Source organism: Lagenorhynchus albirostris, chromosome 2 (genome assembly GCF_949774975.1).
Source record: "Lagenorhynchus albirostris chromosome 2, mLagAlb1.1, whole genome shotgun sequence".
Classification (NCBI taxonomy): domain Eukaryota; kingdom Metazoa; phylum Chordata; class Mammalia; order Artiodactyla; family Delphinidae; genus Lagenorhynchus; species Lagenorhynchus albirostris.
The window spans coordinates 140559598-140580860 of NC_083096.1; the positions used below are offsets into that span (position 1 = coordinate 140559598).

The 21263-nt window shown below is 51.6% G+C and overlaps 2 protein-coding genes across 3 annotated transcripts in view; both read right to left on the bottom strand.

The window, feature by feature from the left end:
- TTC4 (tetratricopeptide repeat domain 4) overlaps positions 1-749 on the bottom strand; it is a 38858-nt gene extending 38109 nt beyond the window's left edge. For both annotated transcript variants that reach the window (XM_060139960.1, XM_060139961.1), the window contains exon 1: positions 611-749. In XM_060139960.1, coding sequence (XP_059995943.1) covers positions 611-721 — 111 coding nt within the window. In that variant the 5' untranslated portion in view covers positions 722-749. The remainder of the gene's footprint in view (positions 1-610) is intronic.
- Positions 750-5008: 4259 nt separating this feature from the next.
- The window catches only part of MROH7 (maestro heat like repeat family member 7), a 30765-nt gene continuing 14510 nt past the window's right edge, over positions 5009-21263 (bottom strand). Inside the window, exons 12-19 of the mRNA XM_060142581.1 lie at positions 19104-19218; positions 13852-13992; positions 12909-13088; positions 12162-12317; positions 11785-11907; positions 7946-8048; positions 5787-5849; positions 5009-5253 (exon numbers count right to left, since the gene is read on the bottom strand). Of these exons, the coding sequence (XP_059998564.1) occupies positions 5009-5253; positions 5787-5849; positions 7946-8048; positions 11785-11907; positions 12162-12317; positions 12909-13088; positions 13852-13992; positions 19104-19218 (1126 nt within the window). The remainder of the gene's footprint in view (positions 5254-5786; positions 5850-7945; positions 8049-11784; positions 11908-12161; positions 12318-12908; positions 13089-13851; positions 13993-19103; positions 19219-21263) is intronic.

A 21263-nucleotide genomic window follows, 5' to 3' on the forward strand; every position in this document is an offset into this window, starting at 1 on the left:
GTCTCTACATCAAAGTTTTCTTACTCATCATAATTTGCAAATCTTCATGATTGCCTTTCTCTCTCCCTATCCAGGCCCCAGTTTCCCATCTGTAAAACAGAGTGTAGAATAATCCCTAAAGATCTTTCAGTTCTCACATTCTTATAAGAGTGGTAGTAATCACCATCAGTTGAGCGCTCGTATGTTCCTGGCACTTTACCCACCCTCTCACTTCCGCTCTGCCACAATCCCACGAGATTGGTGTTGCAGTTAGAGGAATTTTACAAATGAGGGGATGGGCTCAGATAGGTGAAATTAACTGACCCAGTGTTACAGCCAGTATGTGGTGGAGTCACAGGTTTCTGACTCCAAAACCTGGACACCTAAACGTACTGGTAGCTTAAGAAGATCCTCAAAACTTTTCGGGGCCGATTTTTAACCGTCAAGTAGAAACCACCTTTCCGCTGGCAGCGGCAGGGCTCGGAGGTGAGGGAGGCGCCTCGGCGCCCTGGAGGCCCCAGGAGTTCGGACGACGCGCGCGCACGCGCACACACACACACACACACACACACACACACACACACACACAGACACACACACACACACTTGCGGAGACCCTGGGCCCGCTCACCTCCTCCCACTGGTCCTCGTGGAACCCGCCGCGGTAAGGCTGGCTCTGGAACTTTTCCAGGAACGAGTCCATAGCGTCATCAGAGGCCGCGTCCTGCTCCTGCCGCTCCATGTCAGCTCCCTGGCTCTCCTGCCACGGTCCAGACACGAGAGTCGCTCGACAACTTCCGGCGGCGTGGGTACCCTTCCTTCAATCTTCCGGGCTGCGCCGGCCCTTGTGCCTCTGGTTCCGCCTTTTTGGGGGCGTGGCCGACCGGACTCCACCCCTCCCCCGGGAAGCACCGGCCCCGCCGCGCCCTCCCGAGTACTTTTGGGGTCGTGGGTTCAGTCAACCCATAGTTCCTAAGCTCCTTCCGAGTTCCAGGCCTGTTCTAGTCGCTGGGTATACAGCGCTAGGCAAAGCAGGTAAAATCCCTGCCCTCTAGGAGTTGATTAGGTAGAGGAGAGAGACAGACAATAAACAAATAAGATGTGAGAGCTTGTCAGGTGGTAGCAAGGACTATGGAAGAAAAGTTTTAAATAGGGTGGGCAGGCATTCAAGCAAAGGAAGAGGCTGGGGGTTGTCTGCGCAACAGCATTACCCATGGAGGGTACAGAGAGGGCCGGGCTCGGTGGTGCAGCAAGGAGTGTGAGTAGAAGGTAGGTGGGAGGGATAATGGTCTGTGAGTCTGAGCGTTTGGGTTTTCCTCAGCGTGCAGTGGGACCTTCTGGAGAGTTCTGAGGAAAGGAGTGATGTGCTCACCTCTGTTTCTGAGGTGAACCATCTCTACCCTCAGTCCCCACAGCTGAGCTGGGAACAAGGCCTCCGGGCCAGGTAAGCCTACCTGCAACCCCTGGGTTACCCAGCAACTGGCTGCTGGGCCCTGAATCGGGTGCTACGGTCTTGGCAGCTCACAGCCTAGTCTAGAAGGAAAGACAGGCAGGTGGCAGACCAATCTAAACCCCAGCTGGTCACAAGCCTGTGCAGTGGAGGCGCAGAGGAGTGGGTGTTCCCTGGGGGGTTCAGGGAGGTTTCACAGAGGAGGTGACACAGACCTGGGAGCAGAGATGAGAACTATCTCTGCAGATGGATGGGGGCTGAAGGGAAGTTGGGCATTTTAGGCAGTGGGAGCCTATGTGCAGAGACACGCGGGTGGGCAACAACCTGCATGCTGGCTACCGCAAGAGTTACGTGGAAGGCCAGCAAGGTGGGTGGGGGCCAGAGGGCCTGACTGCCCTGTAGCCCTTTATCCTGCAGAGGACAGTGAGCCACTGACAGACATATGGGCAAATTTGTCTTAGGAAGGCCTGGGTTGCCAGGTGAAGGATTGATGGGAGAGTCTGGATTAAGAGATTGACAAGGAGAATGCTGGTGAGAGGCCAAGGGAGAAAAGAGATCTGAAGCCCAGAAGCAGAGCTGGCAGGCTTGCTCATTATTTGACACGAGGATGAGACAGACAGCAGGGCTGAGGATGAGACAGACAGCAGGGCTAAGGATGACACGTGGAGCTTTCCAGGGTCAGGACTGTGTGTCTTTTCCTTTCTACCTCACCCACACCCAGCAGAACACCTGGTCCAAATGCTCCCTTTCCTCTAAATCCAAACCTCCTTTTCCACACTTCCTCCTCTAGCCCGCTCCCTAAGGATTCCCTTTTATTCTCTTTATTTATTTTCCCTTCCTGAATACAGAGCCTACAAAGTCTTTCTGCTTCCTTTTTTAAATGTGATTCCTATAAAATCCTGTACAATTTTAGGTGATGGTAGGGAAGGTTCAGAGAAGGGATGTGCTCTTTGACCCTTCCAACTCGAGACTATTTGGGGGCCTTGGCCAATAATTGAGCCTATCAGACTCCTTTGTGCTTCAAGACCACCCAGACCCAGAATAGGTGGCTGTTATGTATCAAGGCCACCAAGACCAGGATGCTGGCCAATGAAAACGGCAGTGTCTCTAGGTGGAAAGGGCTCAAGCATGGGAGTTGGGAGGCCTTTGGGATCCACACTTCTATTGCTTCCTGGCATGACATTGGACAACACCCACCATCTTTGAGCCCTGTCCTCATTTGGAGAACGTGGGCAATGAAGCCAACCTGCCTTCCCCTTAATTCCGTATGGCTACTGTGAGATTCAAATGAGGCAATGCTCGTGAACATTCTTGGCAATGGACAAGGTTATGCAAAATGACCACCCCATTTCCTACTCTCTCAGGCCCAGAATCCTGATGGCCTTGGCCTACATTTATTAGAAGATGACTGTGTGGTCAACTTCGTGGGTTCCTCATCCCCAGCAGGAGCTTAAATGTAGGTGCCCCTCAGGCTTACGTCTCTTCCTGCTCTGCACACTCACCCAGGGAATCTCAGCTCACACCTGTGCACAGATGAATCCCAAATCTGTTTCCATCTCAGATCCCTCCCGCGTGCAGCCAGCACCTGGGGGCGGTCTCCACTAGCATGGCAGACAAGCCCCTCAAGTTCACCATGTCCAGACTGAACTCACCCCTCCCCCAACCTGCTCCTGGTCCTGAGGGACGCTCAGTGGGGGACGCCATTGGCCTAGTCATCCACCCAGAAACGTGGGCACCATCCTGACGTCTTGCTCTGCCTCCTGTCATCCACCAGATTCTGAAAATTCTCCCTCCTCAATCTCCCACAGGTCCAGTCACCCTCTCCATCCTGCACTGCAGCCCAGGCCCCTTCCAGGCCCCGAAAGCCTCTAGCCGGGTCTCCCTGTCTGTGCTCTTGTCCACCCCCCTGCCCCCGACCCAGCACTTTCCCTCCATTCCTGCATGAGCTTTCTTCCTCTCTGTTTTCTGATTTATTCCATTTTATGCTCCAGAGCCCTCCTCCTTTCCCACTCCTATCACTCTAATGTGTTTTAATGGACATTTTCAGTTTGTAAGTATCCTCGCAAGATGCAACTTCTTTTGTGCATATGTTTTATATAGTTTTTTCCCTCAGCACTAGGTTTTAGGTCCCATCCATGGTGCTACATGTACCCCTACTGCCCCTAACTGCTGCGTGGGACTCCAGAGCACCCATTCACTTCCCGAAGATGGGTCCTCAGGCTGCCTCCTCTGCCTTGCATCACAGATAACACTAAGACTTCCTCATACGTCTCCCCTTATGGACCTATGGGAATATTTCCCTGACACGTGTGCCCACAAGTGGAATTGCTGAGTTACGGGCATGCATAAACCTATTATGACTGAAGAGTGACAGATTCCTGTCCAGAATGGCTACCATCTGCCCTCCTATCAGCAGTGCCTGTATGCACACGAGGAGGGAGCTTTCTAAAGCAGACATCTGCCCACATCTCCCCACTGCTTGCCTCTCCCCTTCCCACCATGCCTTCCCAGACTCTGAAGTCTTCCTCCTTAACACAGACTCCAAGGCCATATGGACCCAGCCCTTGTCCTCCTCTTCCTTCCCGCTCTGGGCTCCAGGGCACCTACGTATCTGTAGTTGGTTCTTGGTCCCACGTGCCCTGCTCTTCTCCATACACGCCTGTCATATGGTCATCTTTCCAAACCCCCTGGAGGGGACGTCTCTTCTCTGGGAAGCCTTCCCTGACACTCCGACCCCCAGCTGGCTGATGTACCTCCTCTGGACTTCACAGCCCCTATGCTGTGACGCTCAGCACAGCATTGACGTGCTGGGCTGTTCGTGTCTTTATATGTCTCTGATACTTCCATTAGCCCAAAGTTTCTCAACCTTAGCACTTCTGACAATTTGAGATGGACGAGTCTTTGCTGTAGGGCTGCCCTGTGCACTGTAGGCTGTTTCGCAGCATCCCTGGCCTCTACCCACTAATGACAATAATATTCCCACCCCAAGTTGTAACAACCAAAAATGTCTTCAGACCTGGCCAAAATCACCCCCAGTTGAGAACCACTGCATCAGACTATGAACTGCCCAGGGCCTGGGGCTGGGACTCATTCACATCTGTATCTCTGGCACCCAGAGCAGGCCTGGCCCAGATTAGGTGCTCAGTAAATATTGCCCGAATGAGTGGTGGCCAATTGCTGGGCAAAGACTGGAGGGTGAGACTCAGAGATCAGGATTCTGGGATATGCATGATATCATGGGGTGGAAGGGGTTCTCTTTTCCTCCACCAAAGGCTAACCAAATCATCATCTCCTTTTGTTCTTATTCTCTCCCTGTGAGGGAGGGGAACCTGAGACATCTAGCAGACTTACTGTGTGGCCTTGAGCAAGCCATACCACCTCTCTGAGCCTCAGTCTCCCCACTTATAAGATGTGGACAGGACAGACTATGTCCATCTGTAAATGTTGACGGACTCAATGATTAAGGCCATGCTCATCTCATAGGAAACATTCCGTGAGGAGAGGCAAAACACGTGGCATTTATAGTGAGCATGGCTGGGGCCATGGCCACCTCCGAGGAGGGCTGGGGGCTCAGGGACATCACTGCTTCAAGGACATCTTCAAGGAACCCAGCGCCTGCATGATCCAGGAGCGCCGCTGGTGGGAAGTGGGCAGGTTCTCACAGCTAGGGCTCCAGCGGTGTATGGTAGCCGGGTCACACGCCCAAGAGTCCCCATGTGGCAGTGGCCAAGAGTCCCGCCAGCAGCTGGCCAGGATGCTGTCCCGGGCCTGAGCCGCGTAGATGCACACTGATGCTTCTGGGTCGTGTCTCAAGGTTTCCAGAGCTGAGTTATGGGGAGGAGAGAAGTCACTTGTGAAGACCAGTTCCACCCATGAGTCTCACACCCCATCCTTCTCCCTTCATGCCTTGGCTTTAGCACTCTGCTCAGCGTCCCCTCACCTCCCAGCTCTTCAAATTGTTCATGCCTTTTGAAGCCTGAATCAAAACCTGCGTTCTCCGGGAAGCCTTCTTGGACTACCCCAGCCTACCTTCATGCTCCCATCAGCTTCCCCAGTTACAAAATTTATGTGCTCCCTTAAGAGTCTGAACTACTTGCTCTACACTAAATGGTTTCTGGTCTTATTTTCTGAGCCTCGTTTCCTGGATCATAGGCTCCCCTAGGGTGGGGTTGTGTGTCTGTGTCCTGGTGACTCCACAGTACTTAACATGTACTTGCCTGGGTCAATACCAGCACAGTTGGACTGAGCTAAAACCCCTGGCCTTGGGACATAACCCTTCCCTTTCCCATTACCCACTGTGAGCCTACTCGTTCCCTCACTGGCCCCTGAAATCTCACCAACGCAGGGCAGGACTTACCGGCTTTAACTTCATTCAGATGATCTTCCGTCATGATGCTCTCCATGCAGGGGACCAGGGACCCTTGAGCATAATCTGACAGGTGAGTGCCTCCCCCTCCTGACTCCGACCCCCACCTTTGGACCAGACCCTCTCAGAAAAGCTCTCCCTACCCTCTTCCAGCCCCACAAGTAAGGACACAAAAAGAGAACTTCGTCTTGACCTGGGACAGATTCCCTACGACACAGATTCCTAGGAGAGGTGGCAGGTCCAGCAGGCAGGGGTGGCACCAGGACAGGGGCAGGAGCTGGGCGGCAGCTGACTCTGAGAGGTGGCCCTAGGTGGTCTCTTCCCCAGGCTGGTCCTTACTGTCCTTAGACTCAGGGAGGTGCTGCCTCGGCACCCCCTCCTCCAGGGAGTTTGAGCCACAGTAACAGGAAGAGTACCAAGTGCCTCGCATACCTTCCGGGCAAGTGGTTGGTGGGGCCCCGGGAGGGGCTGAGACTCAGCTCCTCGGCCACACTGCTCAGCCCTACCCTGCTCCCAGCCTGCATGCCCGGCTCCTAAAGTACCTGTGGATCCGTGAATGAGCCGGACCTCTCAAAAGGCCCTTCCCACACTTCTGTGCCTGGTTCATTCCTATTTGTCCTTGAATATGCAGTTTAACACAGTCGCTCGTCCAGGAAATTTTTCCTGACCCTGCCCCCAAGCTAGTTAAACGCCTCTCTGGGTTCCCAGACTCTCTGAGTTTCTCTCTACTTGTATAGACTGTGCTTTATTTTACTTGTGATCCGTGAACATCTCCCACCAGACCAGGGGTTTCTTCAGCTTAGATCCACTGGGGATGGGGGCGTAGGAAGGATAGTCTCTGAGTGTATGCTTATATGCATTTTTCTAGGGAAAGTGCTCATAACTTTCTTCAGGGTCTCACAAAAGATCCATAACCCGCAGGAGGTCAGGAATCAAAACACCACGCCAGGAGCTGTCTGCGGGCAGATGCAGGTGCTACCCAGCTTTCTTTTCCCATCACAGGCCCTGACACGGAGAAGCCTCCCAGGGTGTTAAACACCAACATTTTTAGAAGTGATTAATTTGGAGCAAGATTTAGAGAAGTCAAAATTTAAGAAATAATGTCACTCTGTGTGAGAAGGTGTCCCTGAGCCGGTCCCCACAGCCTGAGGGATTGCCCGTCCACCCCTCTGCCCCGCCCCCTGTCCTGGGCATCACTCATATGTCCCGGAACTGATCACGTTAAGAGCCACCCCTACACCTCCCCACCCCCAAACATCAGCATCACCTCCTGAAAAGTTCTTTGTTTCTCTAGGCTAAGCGCAGTGCCTGACACAGAGAAGAGGATCAATCAACGTTTGCGGCATAAGCCAATGAGTGCATGCACGGACGACAGGATGGATGAAAAACTGCAAGTGAATGGGGCGAAGGTACTAAAAGAAACATCGCTTTACAAGGTGGAGGGCTGGGAACGTCATCCTCTCCAAGCCTCTCTGCAGTAGGGTCTCCTGATCCTTGAAGGGTGTGTGGATATTTCAGGGAGCGGAGGGGAGGGGGGTAGCTGAGAGGAGAAAGCATGCCATCAGAAGGGTCCTATGGGGGGACCCTGAGCGAGGGGAATCTATGGTTTTTCCCCCAGAAAGGCAGAGGTCGGGACTGTGGAAAGAAGGATGAAGGTGACTAACACTGAAGGAGTACCTTTATCTGCCAGTGTTCACACACGCAAAAAAAAATTCTCATCCGGTCCATGAAGTAGGAGTTGATCCCCATCTTACCGATGATCTTACAGATCTTACAGAGGAGCCTCAGTGGGAGTAAATGACTCAGTTGGGGTCACACAGAAAGGGGATCATGGAGCTGAGATCCTAGCTCACTTTTCCACTGTGCAGCTTGGCGCCTCCTGCCGAGGTCGACAGCAAGCTCCTGCTGGGCCTGGACCCCACCGTACTCAGCGGGGACGCAGCACTTCCGCATACAGATGCCAAGGTTGTGACCTTGGCTCACTTCCCAAGCAGTGATCTCAGAGGAGGGGACACCTTTCTAATTTATACCAAGGCCGTCTGCTGGCCAAGGCTTGCACCCAAGGGGAGGCATCCACCCAGTGCCAGAAGGGCCGCAGCTTCCTTCCAAGGGGAGGAAGCAGTAGGACTAGTTCTGCTAGGGCAGGTTACCTATGAACATGACCGAGGACCTCCGGAGGGAGGCCCTGGAACTCTTGGTGTACTCCAGGCTCTGGCTGAGGAACGTGAAGGCACTGTCTCGATGGGTGTCCACCTGGACAAAGAGAAACCTGAGAGTGCTGGGCCCTCAGAGGGACTACCCATCCACCCCTCCCAAAGCTAGGAACGGGGACCATGTCAGGCAGTCGGGTCCTGGTTCCTTGCCTCCTAAACATCTCTGCTACCCATTCTGGACTCTCCCAGAGGCTAGGCCTCATGTTCTCTTAGCTGATTGCAACAGTCATTTCAATGGTCCTTCTGTCTTGGTTGTCTCTTCTTCCAATCCACCCACCTGCTACAGCCGGAAGGTAAGTTCTAAAATGCAAGTCCAGGGACTTCCCTGGTGGCACAGTGGTTAAGAATCCACCTGCCAATGCAGGGGACATGGGTTCAAGCCCTGGTCTGGGAAGATCCCACATGCCGCAGAGCAACTAAGCCCATGCACCACAACTACTGAGCCTGTGCTCTAGAGCCCTCGAGCCACAACTGCTGAGCCCATGTGCCACAACTACTAAAGCCCATGCGCCTAGAGCCCATGCTCTGCAGCAAGAGAAGCCACCACAAAGAGAAGCCCACGCACCGCAATGAAGAGTAGCCCCCACTCACCACAACTAGAGAAAGCCCATACGCAGCAATGAAGACCCAACACAGCCAAATATAAATTAAAAATAAATATATTTAAAAAAATAAAATAAATGCAAGTCCAGCCAGAGCTGAGAATGGACATGGCATGCGAGGGACATGACTAAGGAGACAGGTTTGACCAAGGTAAAGGATTCAAGTTACAGAGCAGTGGGGAATAAACTAGAGACTTAGGAGGGTCTTAAAAGTCCTTAAAATACAGATATGAATAGGGCTTCCTTATGCATTAGAAAATACGAAGCCAGCACTTATTCTTAATAGGGCAATGACAAAGCAATGTTCTGGGCCAAATAGTCTGACAGTGATGTTCAGGTTGGGTGTGATCAAGTAGAAACTAGGGGGCAGGCAATCTGCTAAGAGACTGTTGAGGGAGATGAAGAGAAGTCTTATCTGATCACTCTCCTGTTGACAATCTGCATGTCAGGGAGTAAACTCCTGGGCCTGGTGGGCAAATCAGTGTCAACTTCCATCCCCACCTCCATGCACACCATGCTCCGGTCCCAGTCATGGCCCAGCTCTCCCCAGATCTGTACCTGGTACAAGCCATTGCTCCTGACTGGAGTGCCTTTCCCTCTTTCCTTCCTGATGAGTTCCCTCTCATTCTTTGGTGCTCAGCTCAGAAACCAGCTCCTCCCCAAAGCTTTCCACAAGCCTCAGGCAAAGCTGATCCCACCACTCTTGACGTTTCCGTAGCATGTTGCACAGCCTTTGTCATGGCACCTATGACATTGGCCTATAATTATTTATACCTGTCTCCCCCACTGAATCTGGTGTTCCCCCAAAAGAAGGGGCCAGCTCACTCAGCTCAGAGTCGTCAGTACCCTGGACAGAGCTTGGCGTTGGATGAATGAATGACTAGGTTACAGACCCCTTCTTAAAGCTAAGGCTAGAGGTTGACCTTCATATGAGCAGAGGTGCTGATGCCTGGAGAGCAAAGAAGAGACTGAGAATCCGGAAGGGTTTAATGCAGAGGTCACAAGCTGGCAGCCCACAGGCCACAAGTCAAGTGGCTGGCAGGGCAGCAGCCAGCACAGTGTTTTAAATAAGCTAAATTGATTGTTAATTAATGTCTTATAAAAATCTAGATTTTCTTGTGAAACTGGAGGCCCTGGTGAGAGTGGGCTGCATTGTGAGCTGGAGCTCTCCACTTGTGCTTTCAACAGAGCCTGGGGGGACTTCCCTGGTGGTCCAGTGGGTAAGACTCTGCACTCCCAATGCAGGGGGCCCGGGTTCGACCCCTGGTTGGGGAACTAGATTCCGCATGCATGCTGCAACTAAGAGTTTGCATGCCACAACTAAGAAGCCCGCATACGGCAACTATGAGCCCGCATGCCACAACTAAAAGATCCTGCATACCACAACGAAGATTGCGCGTGCTGCAGCTAACACTTTGTGTGCCACAACTAAGACCTGGCACAGTGTAATTAAATAAATATTTTTTTAAAAAAGGAAAAAAAAAATAAAACCAATGCTTAAAAAAACAACAACAACAAAAAAACCAGAGCCTGGGTGCTCCAGGTTGTCACAGCCCTACCACCTCCACGTCACTTATAATCATAACTGCGCAGTCACAGATCATGGTAAGTATTTGAATTAGCGACCCTGGTCAAACACTTCCTCCAGGCCTTTTTCCCTCTGTAAAATGAGGTAAAATATTAGGCACTGGATTGCAGAGGTTTTGAGCATTGTTGTTAATGGTTATTGTTGCAAAGTAACAATCTGTTACTTTGTATATTTTTGTTAGGTTGGTGGGAGAATGGGGATGCTGTAGGCCCCAGCCAGATCTCCCTTAGGGTGTAAAGGATTTATTCCCCCAGGTACAGATTGCTTTGGTGGAAGATAACTGCTGGCCCAAAGTCATGTCCCTTCCCAGGCTGGCTGGCATCCAATGACAAGGCAATCCACAACCTCAAGACCTTCTTCAAGGGACAGAACCGGAAACTGACAGACGGCTCGGTCTATGTGGAAACCTGACCCCTAGTTCCAATGTGAGGAATCTCAGCATAGTGTTGGCTGAGACTTCCCCTGAAACTACACTGCAGCTTGACTCCTCCCCCTGCCACTCCTGCTCTCTGCCCTTCCTTCCACAGGGACTGATCCCAAGGGTGCTCCCTAATAAACCTCCTGCATGCCAATCTCTGCCTCAGAGTCTGCATCCTGGGGGACACGGCCCATAACAACAGGGAAGGTAGATGGGACTAGATGGCAAAGCTTCCCAAATTGTATGTGGAAGAACCAGGCTGCATCCTGCAGTGCAGCATTTCACTGTATATATGGCTCTCTTCTACGGCAGGATGTTCTCAGGTGTTATCTCGAAAGGGAGTTCTGTGGTTAAATAACTTTGGGAAACCATGAATTAACCATGAAACATTTCCTCAGCACAGAACATCTCAGAGCTTTAATGTACCGATGGCACTGCAAACCCCCAAGAGGAAGATGACGATGCAGTATTTCCCAAACTTATTTGTCTTGGAACTTCTTTTCTCCCCTGTGGGGCATATCTTGTAGGACTGGTGTTGCAAAGAATACACACTGGGAATTACTGTTGTAGAAAAGGGAGCCAATGGAGCCCTTCAAGCAGGGATATAATATAGACAGACTGTGTTTTAACCAGACCACTTTGGTGACCTGAATGGGGAGTGGACTGGCGGGAATGAGATTCAAGGCTTGGGGACCCAATGGATGGCTGGACCAATGGCCCTGCTGAGAGACATCCATGACCTGAACTAAGGGTAATGATAGTGGGGAGGGGGAGGGAAAGACAGACTCAGAGGTATTAAGGATATTTAAGATTGATCAAAGGTGAAGGTGAGGGAGAAGAATAAACCTCAGTTAGTTTTAGGTTTCAGCTTTTGAGGATCTAGAGGGACAGAGCAGAACTGACATGGGATAGGCATAAGTTCAGAAGAGATGCTGAGCTTAAGGTGTGTGTGGTTCATTGGGGGAGATGTCGGTAAGCCATGGAGAGGGAACACCAGAAGTGGAGAGAGGAGTGAGAGACAAAGATGAACTTCCAGGAGCCAACGACTTGTAGGTGGTCATGGAATTGTCAGTAAGGATGCTCAGGTAAAAAGAAAAAAGAGGCAAGGAAAGAACCTGCCACCTCCAACACACTCATAAGGACCCACTGTAGTCTTGGAAGCACTCACAAGGTACTTGCAAATTTTGGCCACCATCTGCTGCTGGTTGTCCCAGGGCTTCCGACTGTAAGCTCTTTTTGGCAATTCCCAAGCCATGAAGCAAGAACAGTGGAACAGGGTCTTCACACATTTCTGGGGGCCAACAGGAAGAGAACACCAGAGCTGTGGAATTCCAGGACAGCCGGAACGTGTTCCCCCAAAAAAACTGTATGAAACTGGATTTTGGAAAAGCAATTCCTATTTGAAACATGCAAGTGAAGTTGGCTGTTTTGAAGAGAAATACTGACATGGGTACCTTTGGTAAACAGACTTGGCCAGACATAAATAAACTGTCTGGTGATGGTCATCTGAGATTCTAGGTTGGGTTCAGGGCCGTGCACACTCACCTGGCTCACCTTGGCATTGCTCTCTTGCATGGTCAGCAGCAGGGGTACCAAGGTGCTGATCATCTGCTCCTCCATGGCCGGGGTGCGGGGTGACCGCAGCTTCTGGACCACCTTGCCGTACAGGTTGATGCAGGAGGAGCGCACGTCCTCTCGTGACTGGGGCAGATCCAGAGGCTCAGGCATGCTCCGTCTTCCAGGAGGCTGCCTGGGCCTCTGTGCCCTACATGGAGGCACATGGCCTTCCTTCCACTCATTCTGAGGGCCCCTCCAGGCGCAAGTCACACAGAGACGGAAAACAGTGAAGGCCACCTGGTGGGCCGATCTGGGGCTGGCGTCTCCCTCAACAAAGCCTAGGTCTGGAGCTCTGCCCACTCTTCCCAGCCAGGGCCCCCACTAGCCTAAAATGTGCCTTCATGCCAAGTGGGAAAATGCCCCCCTCTGCTGCGACCAATCATAAAACAGTGACCCCTCTAGGTGGACCAATCACAGTGAGGCAAGTCTCTGGGGAAACTTGATGACGCAAAAAGACCTCCCTCTGTGAGAACTAATTAGAAAAGGAACGTTCTCTGTGCAAACCAGTTACAAAGAGACCAGGACCAGTCGGGACTAGTGCCGCTTCCCCTGGGCTGACTCGGCCTCGCACAGGTCCCAACAGGCTGTGGGAGCTACTGCAACTCCCAGAGCAGTAGAGGACTGCCCTCCGGGTGCCACCCCACCCCATCCTCCCACCCCCATGGGATTCCTTACATCACTGAAGTGTGGCAGCAGGATCTGCAGCATCTCCACATAGACCGAGCTGTCCATCAGCTTCCGGTCCTGCCCCTTGAATATGACCTTGATGTTGTGGACCGCCTCCACCACCAGCAGCCCATCCACACTCTTCAGACCCTTCACCATGGAGGGCAGGAGGGCCTGCACCTTGGTGGTCTGTGGAGAAAGAGCATTTGGGATGGGGCCTCCTATCTGTGCTAACAGGTGGGAGACCCAGCCTCTGATTCACTGAGATGAACTTGGTCAAGCAAGTCCCACCTCCAGGCCTTTGCTTACGTTGTCCCACCTGCCTGGCATGCCCTCACTCAAGCTCCTGCTGTCCCCAAAGCCTTCTTTGGCCTCACTGACTCCTTCCTAGCCTGGATACCTGAGGCCCTTTGTTGTCTCCCCGCTTCTTGGCACTATATAGATGATACCATGCATTGTTAGCTGGCTTTCTGAGTCTATATCCTGTCCTTTTGTCCCTCTAAATCCTAAGATGCAACAACAGTGCCTGGTAGAGAAAAACACAGCGCTTTTAATAACGCTAATGGGGCTTCCCTGGTGGCGCAGTGGTTGACAGTCCGCCTGCCGATGCAGGGGACACGGGTTCGCACCCCGGTCCGGGAGGGTCCCACATGCCGCAGAGCGGCTGGGCCTGTGAGCCATGGCCACTGAGCCTGCGCGTCCGGAGCCTTTGCTCCGCAACGGGAGAGGTCACAACGGTGAGAGGACCGCGTACCACAAAAAAAAAAAAAAAAGAATAAAGTATATAGGGAATTATTAAGTGGTACCCATTTTACAGATGGGATAACTGAGGCAGAGACAGAAATGAGCTCTGATTCCAGCCACCAGTATTGGAGAGTCAAGGATGGCCAAGCTCCATCCTTCCTCCTGTCAGGGGTCTAGCTGGGTGGGCTCTCCCCTACCCTCCACTTACCTTTTCAGTCCTTTGGGCCAGGATGACCAGGCCTCGGATGGACAGCACCTTCATGATGGGGTCCTGGTGGCTCAGGCCTTCTGCCATCCGCCCCAGAGAGTATTCCTCAGGGATCCGTCGCACCTCCTCCATCTGGAGGAGCTGAGGAAGTAAGGGTAATTATTCCCTAGCCCAAGGGGTACCTCAGGCCCTGTTTGCCTCTGGGGCCTCATTCACACCTGCCTACCCTCTAGCCCACATTCTTACCACCAGCCAGCTTCTAACCAAGCTTCCCATCATTCACGGAATGACTCAGGCTGTTTTGTCCCCTCTGTGCGGGCAGGATTCCCTTCTGCCGGGGCTCTCACCTCCACTTTAGCCGCAGCTCACCATGCACAGCTCCATCCAAAACTCAGCCCCCCTGAAGGCATGTTTGACAGTGTCCCCAGGCCTCGTCTAGGCTGACTGCCCCCTTCTCTGGGGCCCTGGGAGCCCTGAACATGGAAACCTTAGTGCCCCCATGTGCTTATGCATCTGCCTCCCGTATCCTATCCCACTGGCGGCTTCCTTGAGGACACAAACTGAGCCTTTCTCCTTGGGCGCCTGTTACCTGATACAAGCTCTGGGGTGAAGTGTGTGCTCAGGGAACACTTGTTGCCTGAGTTCACATCCAACAAGAAATGGTGCCTTTCCTCCTTAGAATTGCCCTCCAGGACTTCCCTGGTGGTCCAGTGGTAAAGAATCCGCCTTACAATGCAGGGGACGTGGGTTCGATCCCTGGTCAGGGAACTAAGATCCCACATGCCGCGGGGCAACTAAGCCCGTGCGCCACAACTACTGAGCTTGCACACCTCAACTAAAGAGCCCGTGTGCCACAAACTACAGAGCCCACGCGCCCTGGAGGCTGCGCACCACAAAAGAACTGCCCTCCTCCAGTGCCCCCAATTGCGGGATTAGCACCACCAGCCCCCCATTGTCCCAGCCCCAAACCAGGCATCACTCTCATCTCCTTCCTCTCCCTTGCCCCCCACCTCCAGCACCCAACCGGTCTTCAGTTCCTGCCTAGTCATCCTCATAAGCACTTCTCCCATCTGTTCCCTTGTCCTCCATCCACTGTGACTATTGAGACCCTGTGTCTTTGATGAGAAGAGAGAGCTGGAGAGAGCGGGCAGGACAGTTGATGGGGTGGGGAGTGGGGGAGGCAGGAAAAGTGAGGCTCCACCTACCGCCCGCCCTCCACCCATCATACAGCACTGCTGCTCTGCATCAGTGTGCTGGCACTGCTCTAAGTGCTTTATGTGAACTCACCTAATCCTCATCAAAACCCTGTGAGAGGTCAGAATGGCCATCATCAGAAAATCTGCGAACAGTAAATGCTGGAGAGGGTGTGGAGAAAAGGGAGCACTCTTGCACTGTTGGTGGGAATGTAAATTGATACAGCCACGATGGAGAAGCTGGGACGAAGTGAGAGAGTGGCATGGACGTATATACACTACCAAATGTAAAATAGCTAGCTAGTGGGAAGCAGCCGCATGGCACAGGGAGATCAGCTCGGTGCTTTGTGACCACCTAGAGGGGTGGGATAGGGAGGGTGGGAGGGAGACGCAAGAGGGAGGGGATATGGGGATATACATGTATGTATAGCTGATTCACTTGGTTATGCAGCAGAAACTAACACAACACTGCAAAGCAATTATACTCCAATAAAGATGTTAAAAATAAATAAATAAAGGGCTTCCCTGGTGGCGCAGTGGTTGAGAGTCCGCCTGCCGATGCAGGGGACACGGGTTCGTGCCCCGGTCTGGGAAGATCCCACATGCCGTGGAGTGGCTGGGCCTGTGGGCCATGGCCGCTGGGCCTGTGCGCCCGGAGCCTGTGCTCCACAATGGGAGGGGCTGCCGTGGTGAGAGGCCCGCGTAGCGCAAAAAAAAAAAAAAAAAAAGGATAGTATTGGATTATAACCCAAAGAATCAAGTAAATATCCACGAGTCTGTATTGCTATAAAAAAATAACCAAATGAATACGTGAAAGTAGAAGGAACAACTCGTACAGAAGAATTCCAACTAATAATTGTAGGCTGAATGAAGGAAGTAGAAAAATCACCATTAGAAACCACAGGAATAATGGCTCAAGGCAGGATCCATTGATGAATGCTAAAATTAGGGGGTAAAAGTTTAAGTTGCCTAGTTTCAAATATATTTCACATATATTTCTTACTTACAAAAGGATAGTGTTACCCTCACAGTCCCAACCGCCTTCACCAACTGATGAAAGTTAACATCATCAATAATAAGAAGTTAAAATAGAGGTCATGGGGCCCCTGACATGATGCCCTGAGAGGTCACATCACCTATACAGGTTCTTCTCCTAAATGCGTAACCTCAGTCTAATCATGGGCACACACGAGACAAAGCCAAATGGAAGGACGTTCTACAAAATACCTAGAGTTAGTCTTTCAATGTGCCAAGGCCGTGACAGACAAGATTAGAGGAGATGAAGGAGGTCCCATTAAGTCAACTAATGTGCAAGGTGGGATCCGGAATGGATCCTGGAACAGAGAAAGGACATCAGTGGAAAACTGTGAAATCTGAGCAGTCTGTAGTTCATAGTATTGTACCCATGTCTTAGTTTTGATTATTGTACTATTTTTATGTAAGTTGTTATCGTCGGGGGTAGCTGGCTGTGGGATATATAGGAACTTTCTCATTATTTTTACAGCTCCTCTGTTACATCTAAAATTATTTCAAAATAAGAGTGAAACAATAAAAGATTTAAAATTTTTGCTTAAAAAAAAAACCTATGAGATGGGCAATTCATTATCCCTGTATTATAAGAAAGCAAGGCACAGACAGGTTCAGCAACTTGCCGAAGGTCACAGCTCCCTTGAAGACTTCACCCGCCATTGGAAGAAGCAAGCACACACACAGTCACAGCATGGGGGGCTGGGGGAGCCGGGGAGGGACATCTGAGTGACATCAAAGCACCACTGTGAACATGGTGGGCCTGGCTCTGGCCAGGAGTGGGCCACCTCTTCTGGGGACCGGGAGAAGGACTGAAGCTGGGTGAGGACCCCTGCCACAGGGAGGGAGGGCCACTGCTCAGGGCTCCAGGGCAATGCTGGGAAAGGTTAAGCCTACTGTCCCTGACCTTGTGGACACGGGAGGTCCAACCTCCACCCCCCTCCCCAAGAGCCCCTGTGGCAGCCACTAACAGACAGAGAGAGGACCGCCTCTGCCACGAGGCTGACCAGGATAGAGGAGCCAGGTGGGCAGACCTGGTCTGAATCTCTCTGGACAACTTGAGCTGTGCGACCTTGAAAACTGCCTCTTGCCTCGCCGACACATGAGCTTCATAATTCCTGGTTTTCAGGGCTGCTGTGCTGATGGGTGGGGTAGCAGATAAAAGAGGTCAGCGTGGTGCTTGGCATGTGGCAGCCCCTCAAGAAATGGCACTTTCCCTTTCCTCACCAGGGTCATGGGGGAAATTAGAAGTAGACCCAGCAGAGCTGAGGCTGTAACCCCGCCTCCTGGCTCCCAGACACACGCTTGTCCTCTTGGAGGTGACATATTCTGCTGGTGCCTGCAGAGCCAGGCAAAGTGTTCACTTGGGTGCTCACTCATCCATCCTATCCCCACTTCTTGGGGGCCCTCTTGGGGCTGGGTTTAGGGATGCAACATAAACACAATGTAGTCCCTACTCCCTAAACTCACAGTCCACTGGAGAGGCAGAAAGGTGCAAGAAGTGCTGGGATTGCCACGCTGCCTTGTGTCCACCTGGCAATCTTTACTCAAGGCCCAGCTCAAATGGCACCTCTTCCAGGAAGCCTTCCTTAACCTTCCACTGTCTGAGCAGACAGTGAGCCTCTGAGCCCCACTGTACAGACCCTGGTGATAGCCCAGACCCACTGTGTGGCAGCCAGCAGGTCACAAGAGGAAGATGGGATGGCGGTTAAGAGAGTGGGTTTTCCAAATGTCCATTGACCAATGAATGGAGAAACAACACGTGGTATGTACATATAACGGAATATTATTCAGACTTAAAAAAGAATGAAATTCTGACCTGCGCTACAACATGGATGAGCCTTGAAGACATGATATTAAGTGAAATAAGCAAGACATGAAAGGACAACTATTGATGAATCCACTTATATGAAACCTAGAATAGGCAAATTCATAGAGACAGAAAGTAGAATGGTGGTTACAGGGGCTGAGGAAACGAGGGCGGGAGAGTTAGTGCTTAATGGGTACAGAGTTTCAGTTTGGGAAGGAAAACGAAAATCTTCTGAAGATGGATGGTGGTGATGGCTGCACAAAAGTGTGAATGCACTTAATGCCTCTGAGCTGTACACTTAAAAATGGTTAAAATGGTAACTTTCATGAAATATATATTTTTTACCACATACACAACCACAAGCACACACACAAAATGAAAGAGAGAGTGTACTTTACAGCCCAGGGGTCTGGCTTTGAATCTTGGATAAGCCACTTAACGAGCTGTGTGGCCTTGGGAAAGTTACTTAAATCTGTGCCTTGGTTTCCTCCTCTAAACTAGGGGATGGAATAGTATATGCATCATAGGATTATTGTGAGGATTAAATGGATCGGTATGTGTAAAGCTCTTAGAATATGCCTAGAAGGTAGTAAGTGCTCAATAAACGTTGGCTATTGTTATTGGCAAGTCTTCCCTTCTGGGGTCAACCCTACCAACCTCCTCCTGACTCATCTCTCCCCAGTACCCACTCCAATACCCCCATACACTCACTCAGCTTAGTTGTCACTTCCTCCAGGAAGGCCTCCCTGATGTTCCCCCATCCAACACATCCAAGACTTTTGTTCTCCCACCACAGCCTGAATTGCCCCCATCATAGCACAAGTCGCTCTATAGTACCCTGTGTTATAATTGGGGTGTACTCTGTCTCCACTCCCATACCAAGAACTCCTTGAGAGCAAGGCAGAGTCAAATTCATATTTGTGTCTCCAATCTGGTACCTGGCACACAGAGGTGCCCAGCAAAGGTTGGTGGTTGCCTGGGGCAAGGGGGAGTTTGGGAAGAGTGGAATGGGGTGGAGGGGGTAGAAAGAAGAGGAGAGATGGGAGGGAGGAGGGAGAGAGAGCTACAAAGCCTTTCTACTCAAAAGAAATCATGTTCAGGAAAGACTCTAAAGTGTTAAGTACTTATTGCACAGGAGAAATGACCAGCAATGGGAACTGAGGCCTATGCTTAGGGGAAGGCCCAGGGGGACCCCTGCCCCACGCCCAGTACCCAGTCTCTACCTCCACGAAGAAGGCAGTGGCGGTGATCTTGTGCTTCTCGTCGCCTCGCTCCAGGAGCGGGATGAGCAGATAGAGGATGCGGCACAGCTCCTGGCAGGAGTACTGCACCATGGCCCTGGGGGTGGGGGAACAGTGCCCTTAGGCTCTCCAGCCCCAGGGGCATGTGCTGGGTGGGGGCCTAGCCCCAACACTCAAAACTCTGGGAAAGCCCAAGTCACCTGTGTTCCTGCATCCCCAGGGTTTCCCACCTGGACAGGATCTCAGAGACCATTTGATCTAACTGCTTCATTTTACAGATGGGAAAACTGAGGCCCAGAGTGGGAAAGTGACTTGCCTGAGAGCACAGAGCAAATCAGTAAGAAAGATAGGCTTAAGACCCCTGAGTGCACAGGACCACTCCAGCAGGAAGAGACAGGAAGGAAAGGGTGTGAGGACCCACTCACTAGGCACCAGGCAGCAGCCAGACACTTTCAAGTAGTTATTGCATTTGACCCTCACCATTACCCTTTGAGGTAGGTTACTGTTGTTAACCTGTTTCATAGATGAGGAAACAGAGGCTTTGAGTGTGAAATGCCCAAGGTCATAGAGCTGGAAAATGGCAGAGCTGGAGCCCCAACCCAGGGCTCCCCACTCCAGCTGCCTCGTTCATTGGTTTTCAAAGTGCAGCCCCTGGGCTTCCCTGGTGGCGCAGTGGTTGAGAGTTCGCCTGCCAATGCAGGGGACATGGGTTCGTGCCCTGGTTCGGGAAGATCCCACATGCCGCGGAGCGGCTGGGCCCTTGAGCCATGGCCGCTGAGCCTGTGCGTCCGGAGCCTGTGCTCCACAACGGGAGAGGCCACAACAGTGAGAAACCCGCATACCGCAAAAAGAAAAAAAAAAAAAATACCGCAAAGTGCGGCCCCTGGACTAGCAGTATCAGCATCACCTGGGAACTTGTTAGAAATGCACATCCTCAGGCTCCCATCCCAGGGTAACTGAATCAGAAACTTTAGAGGTGGGGCCCAGCAATCAGTGTTTTAACGAGTCCCATAGGTGATTCTGATGCAACCTCAAGTCTGCACTATGCTTCATTAATCAATGAGTCCAGGAAAGTGTGTTGGCCAAGAGTAGAGTCTGGAGTAAGACAGCCTGGGTTCAAATTCTGGCCCTACCACTAGCTGTGTGACTTTGGGCAAGTCACTTAACTTCTCTGGGTCTCAGGTTCCTCATGGGTAACACTGGGAAAATAATAGTGCTATTTCATCGGTCATGGTGAGGGTTAAATGGAAGTCCATGAATGTATGGCTGTTTGCATGGTGCCTAGAGCACAGTAAGTGCTCAATAAATGCGGTTGTATCCTGAGACCCCTGGGGAGAGCACCATCCTGGACACTCAGCGTGCAGGGCTAAGAAGCAGACTCTTCCTGCAGGGGCCACATTAGTGAAATCAAGGTGCCGCCCCACCCTTCTCCTGACCCCATGGGAGGCTGTGTGTTGTTGGGGGGAAAAGCCCTGATCTGGGTCAGCAGGTCAATTCCAAGCCTTGCCACTTCCTGGTTGTGTGACCTGTGGTATATAACTGTCCCTCTCTGAAACTTGGCACCCTCCCCTGCAAAATGTGCATTAATAATCCCTGCCACCCCCCCCCAAAAAAATCCCTGCCCCACCGGTCAGCATGACGATAATAAAAGCTAACCTGTGTTGGACTCTTACTATATGTCAGGGGCTGTTCAAAGTACTTTAATCCTCACCCTAAATCTTGGAGGTGGGCCCTGTTATTATTTCCACACTACTGATGGGAAAACTGAGACACAGAGAAGGAAACGAACTTGCCCTGGGTCACACAGCTGGGTAGTGGTAAGCTGGGATTCAGACGCAGGTAGACCTGCTCCAAGGCCACACTATAAACTGCTCGGCTAGACCATAATTTCTGTATTAGCGTGGGAACTAAATTCATAATGTGCTGAGAAATGTGCTTTATAAATAACCTAAGTGCTCTGCAATGCCAGGTACTGCTATAACGACAGTTTGTAGAGTGTGTGCTATCTTTCACATCTGAATTGTCTACCCACTGAGGTATATGATACTCTGCCAGTCTCAGAGGAGAGACAATGGAGGGAAGGGTCTTGCCCAGAGAGAAATGCAAACCCAGGTCTTTCCAAAGACCCTGAGGTCTCTCCCC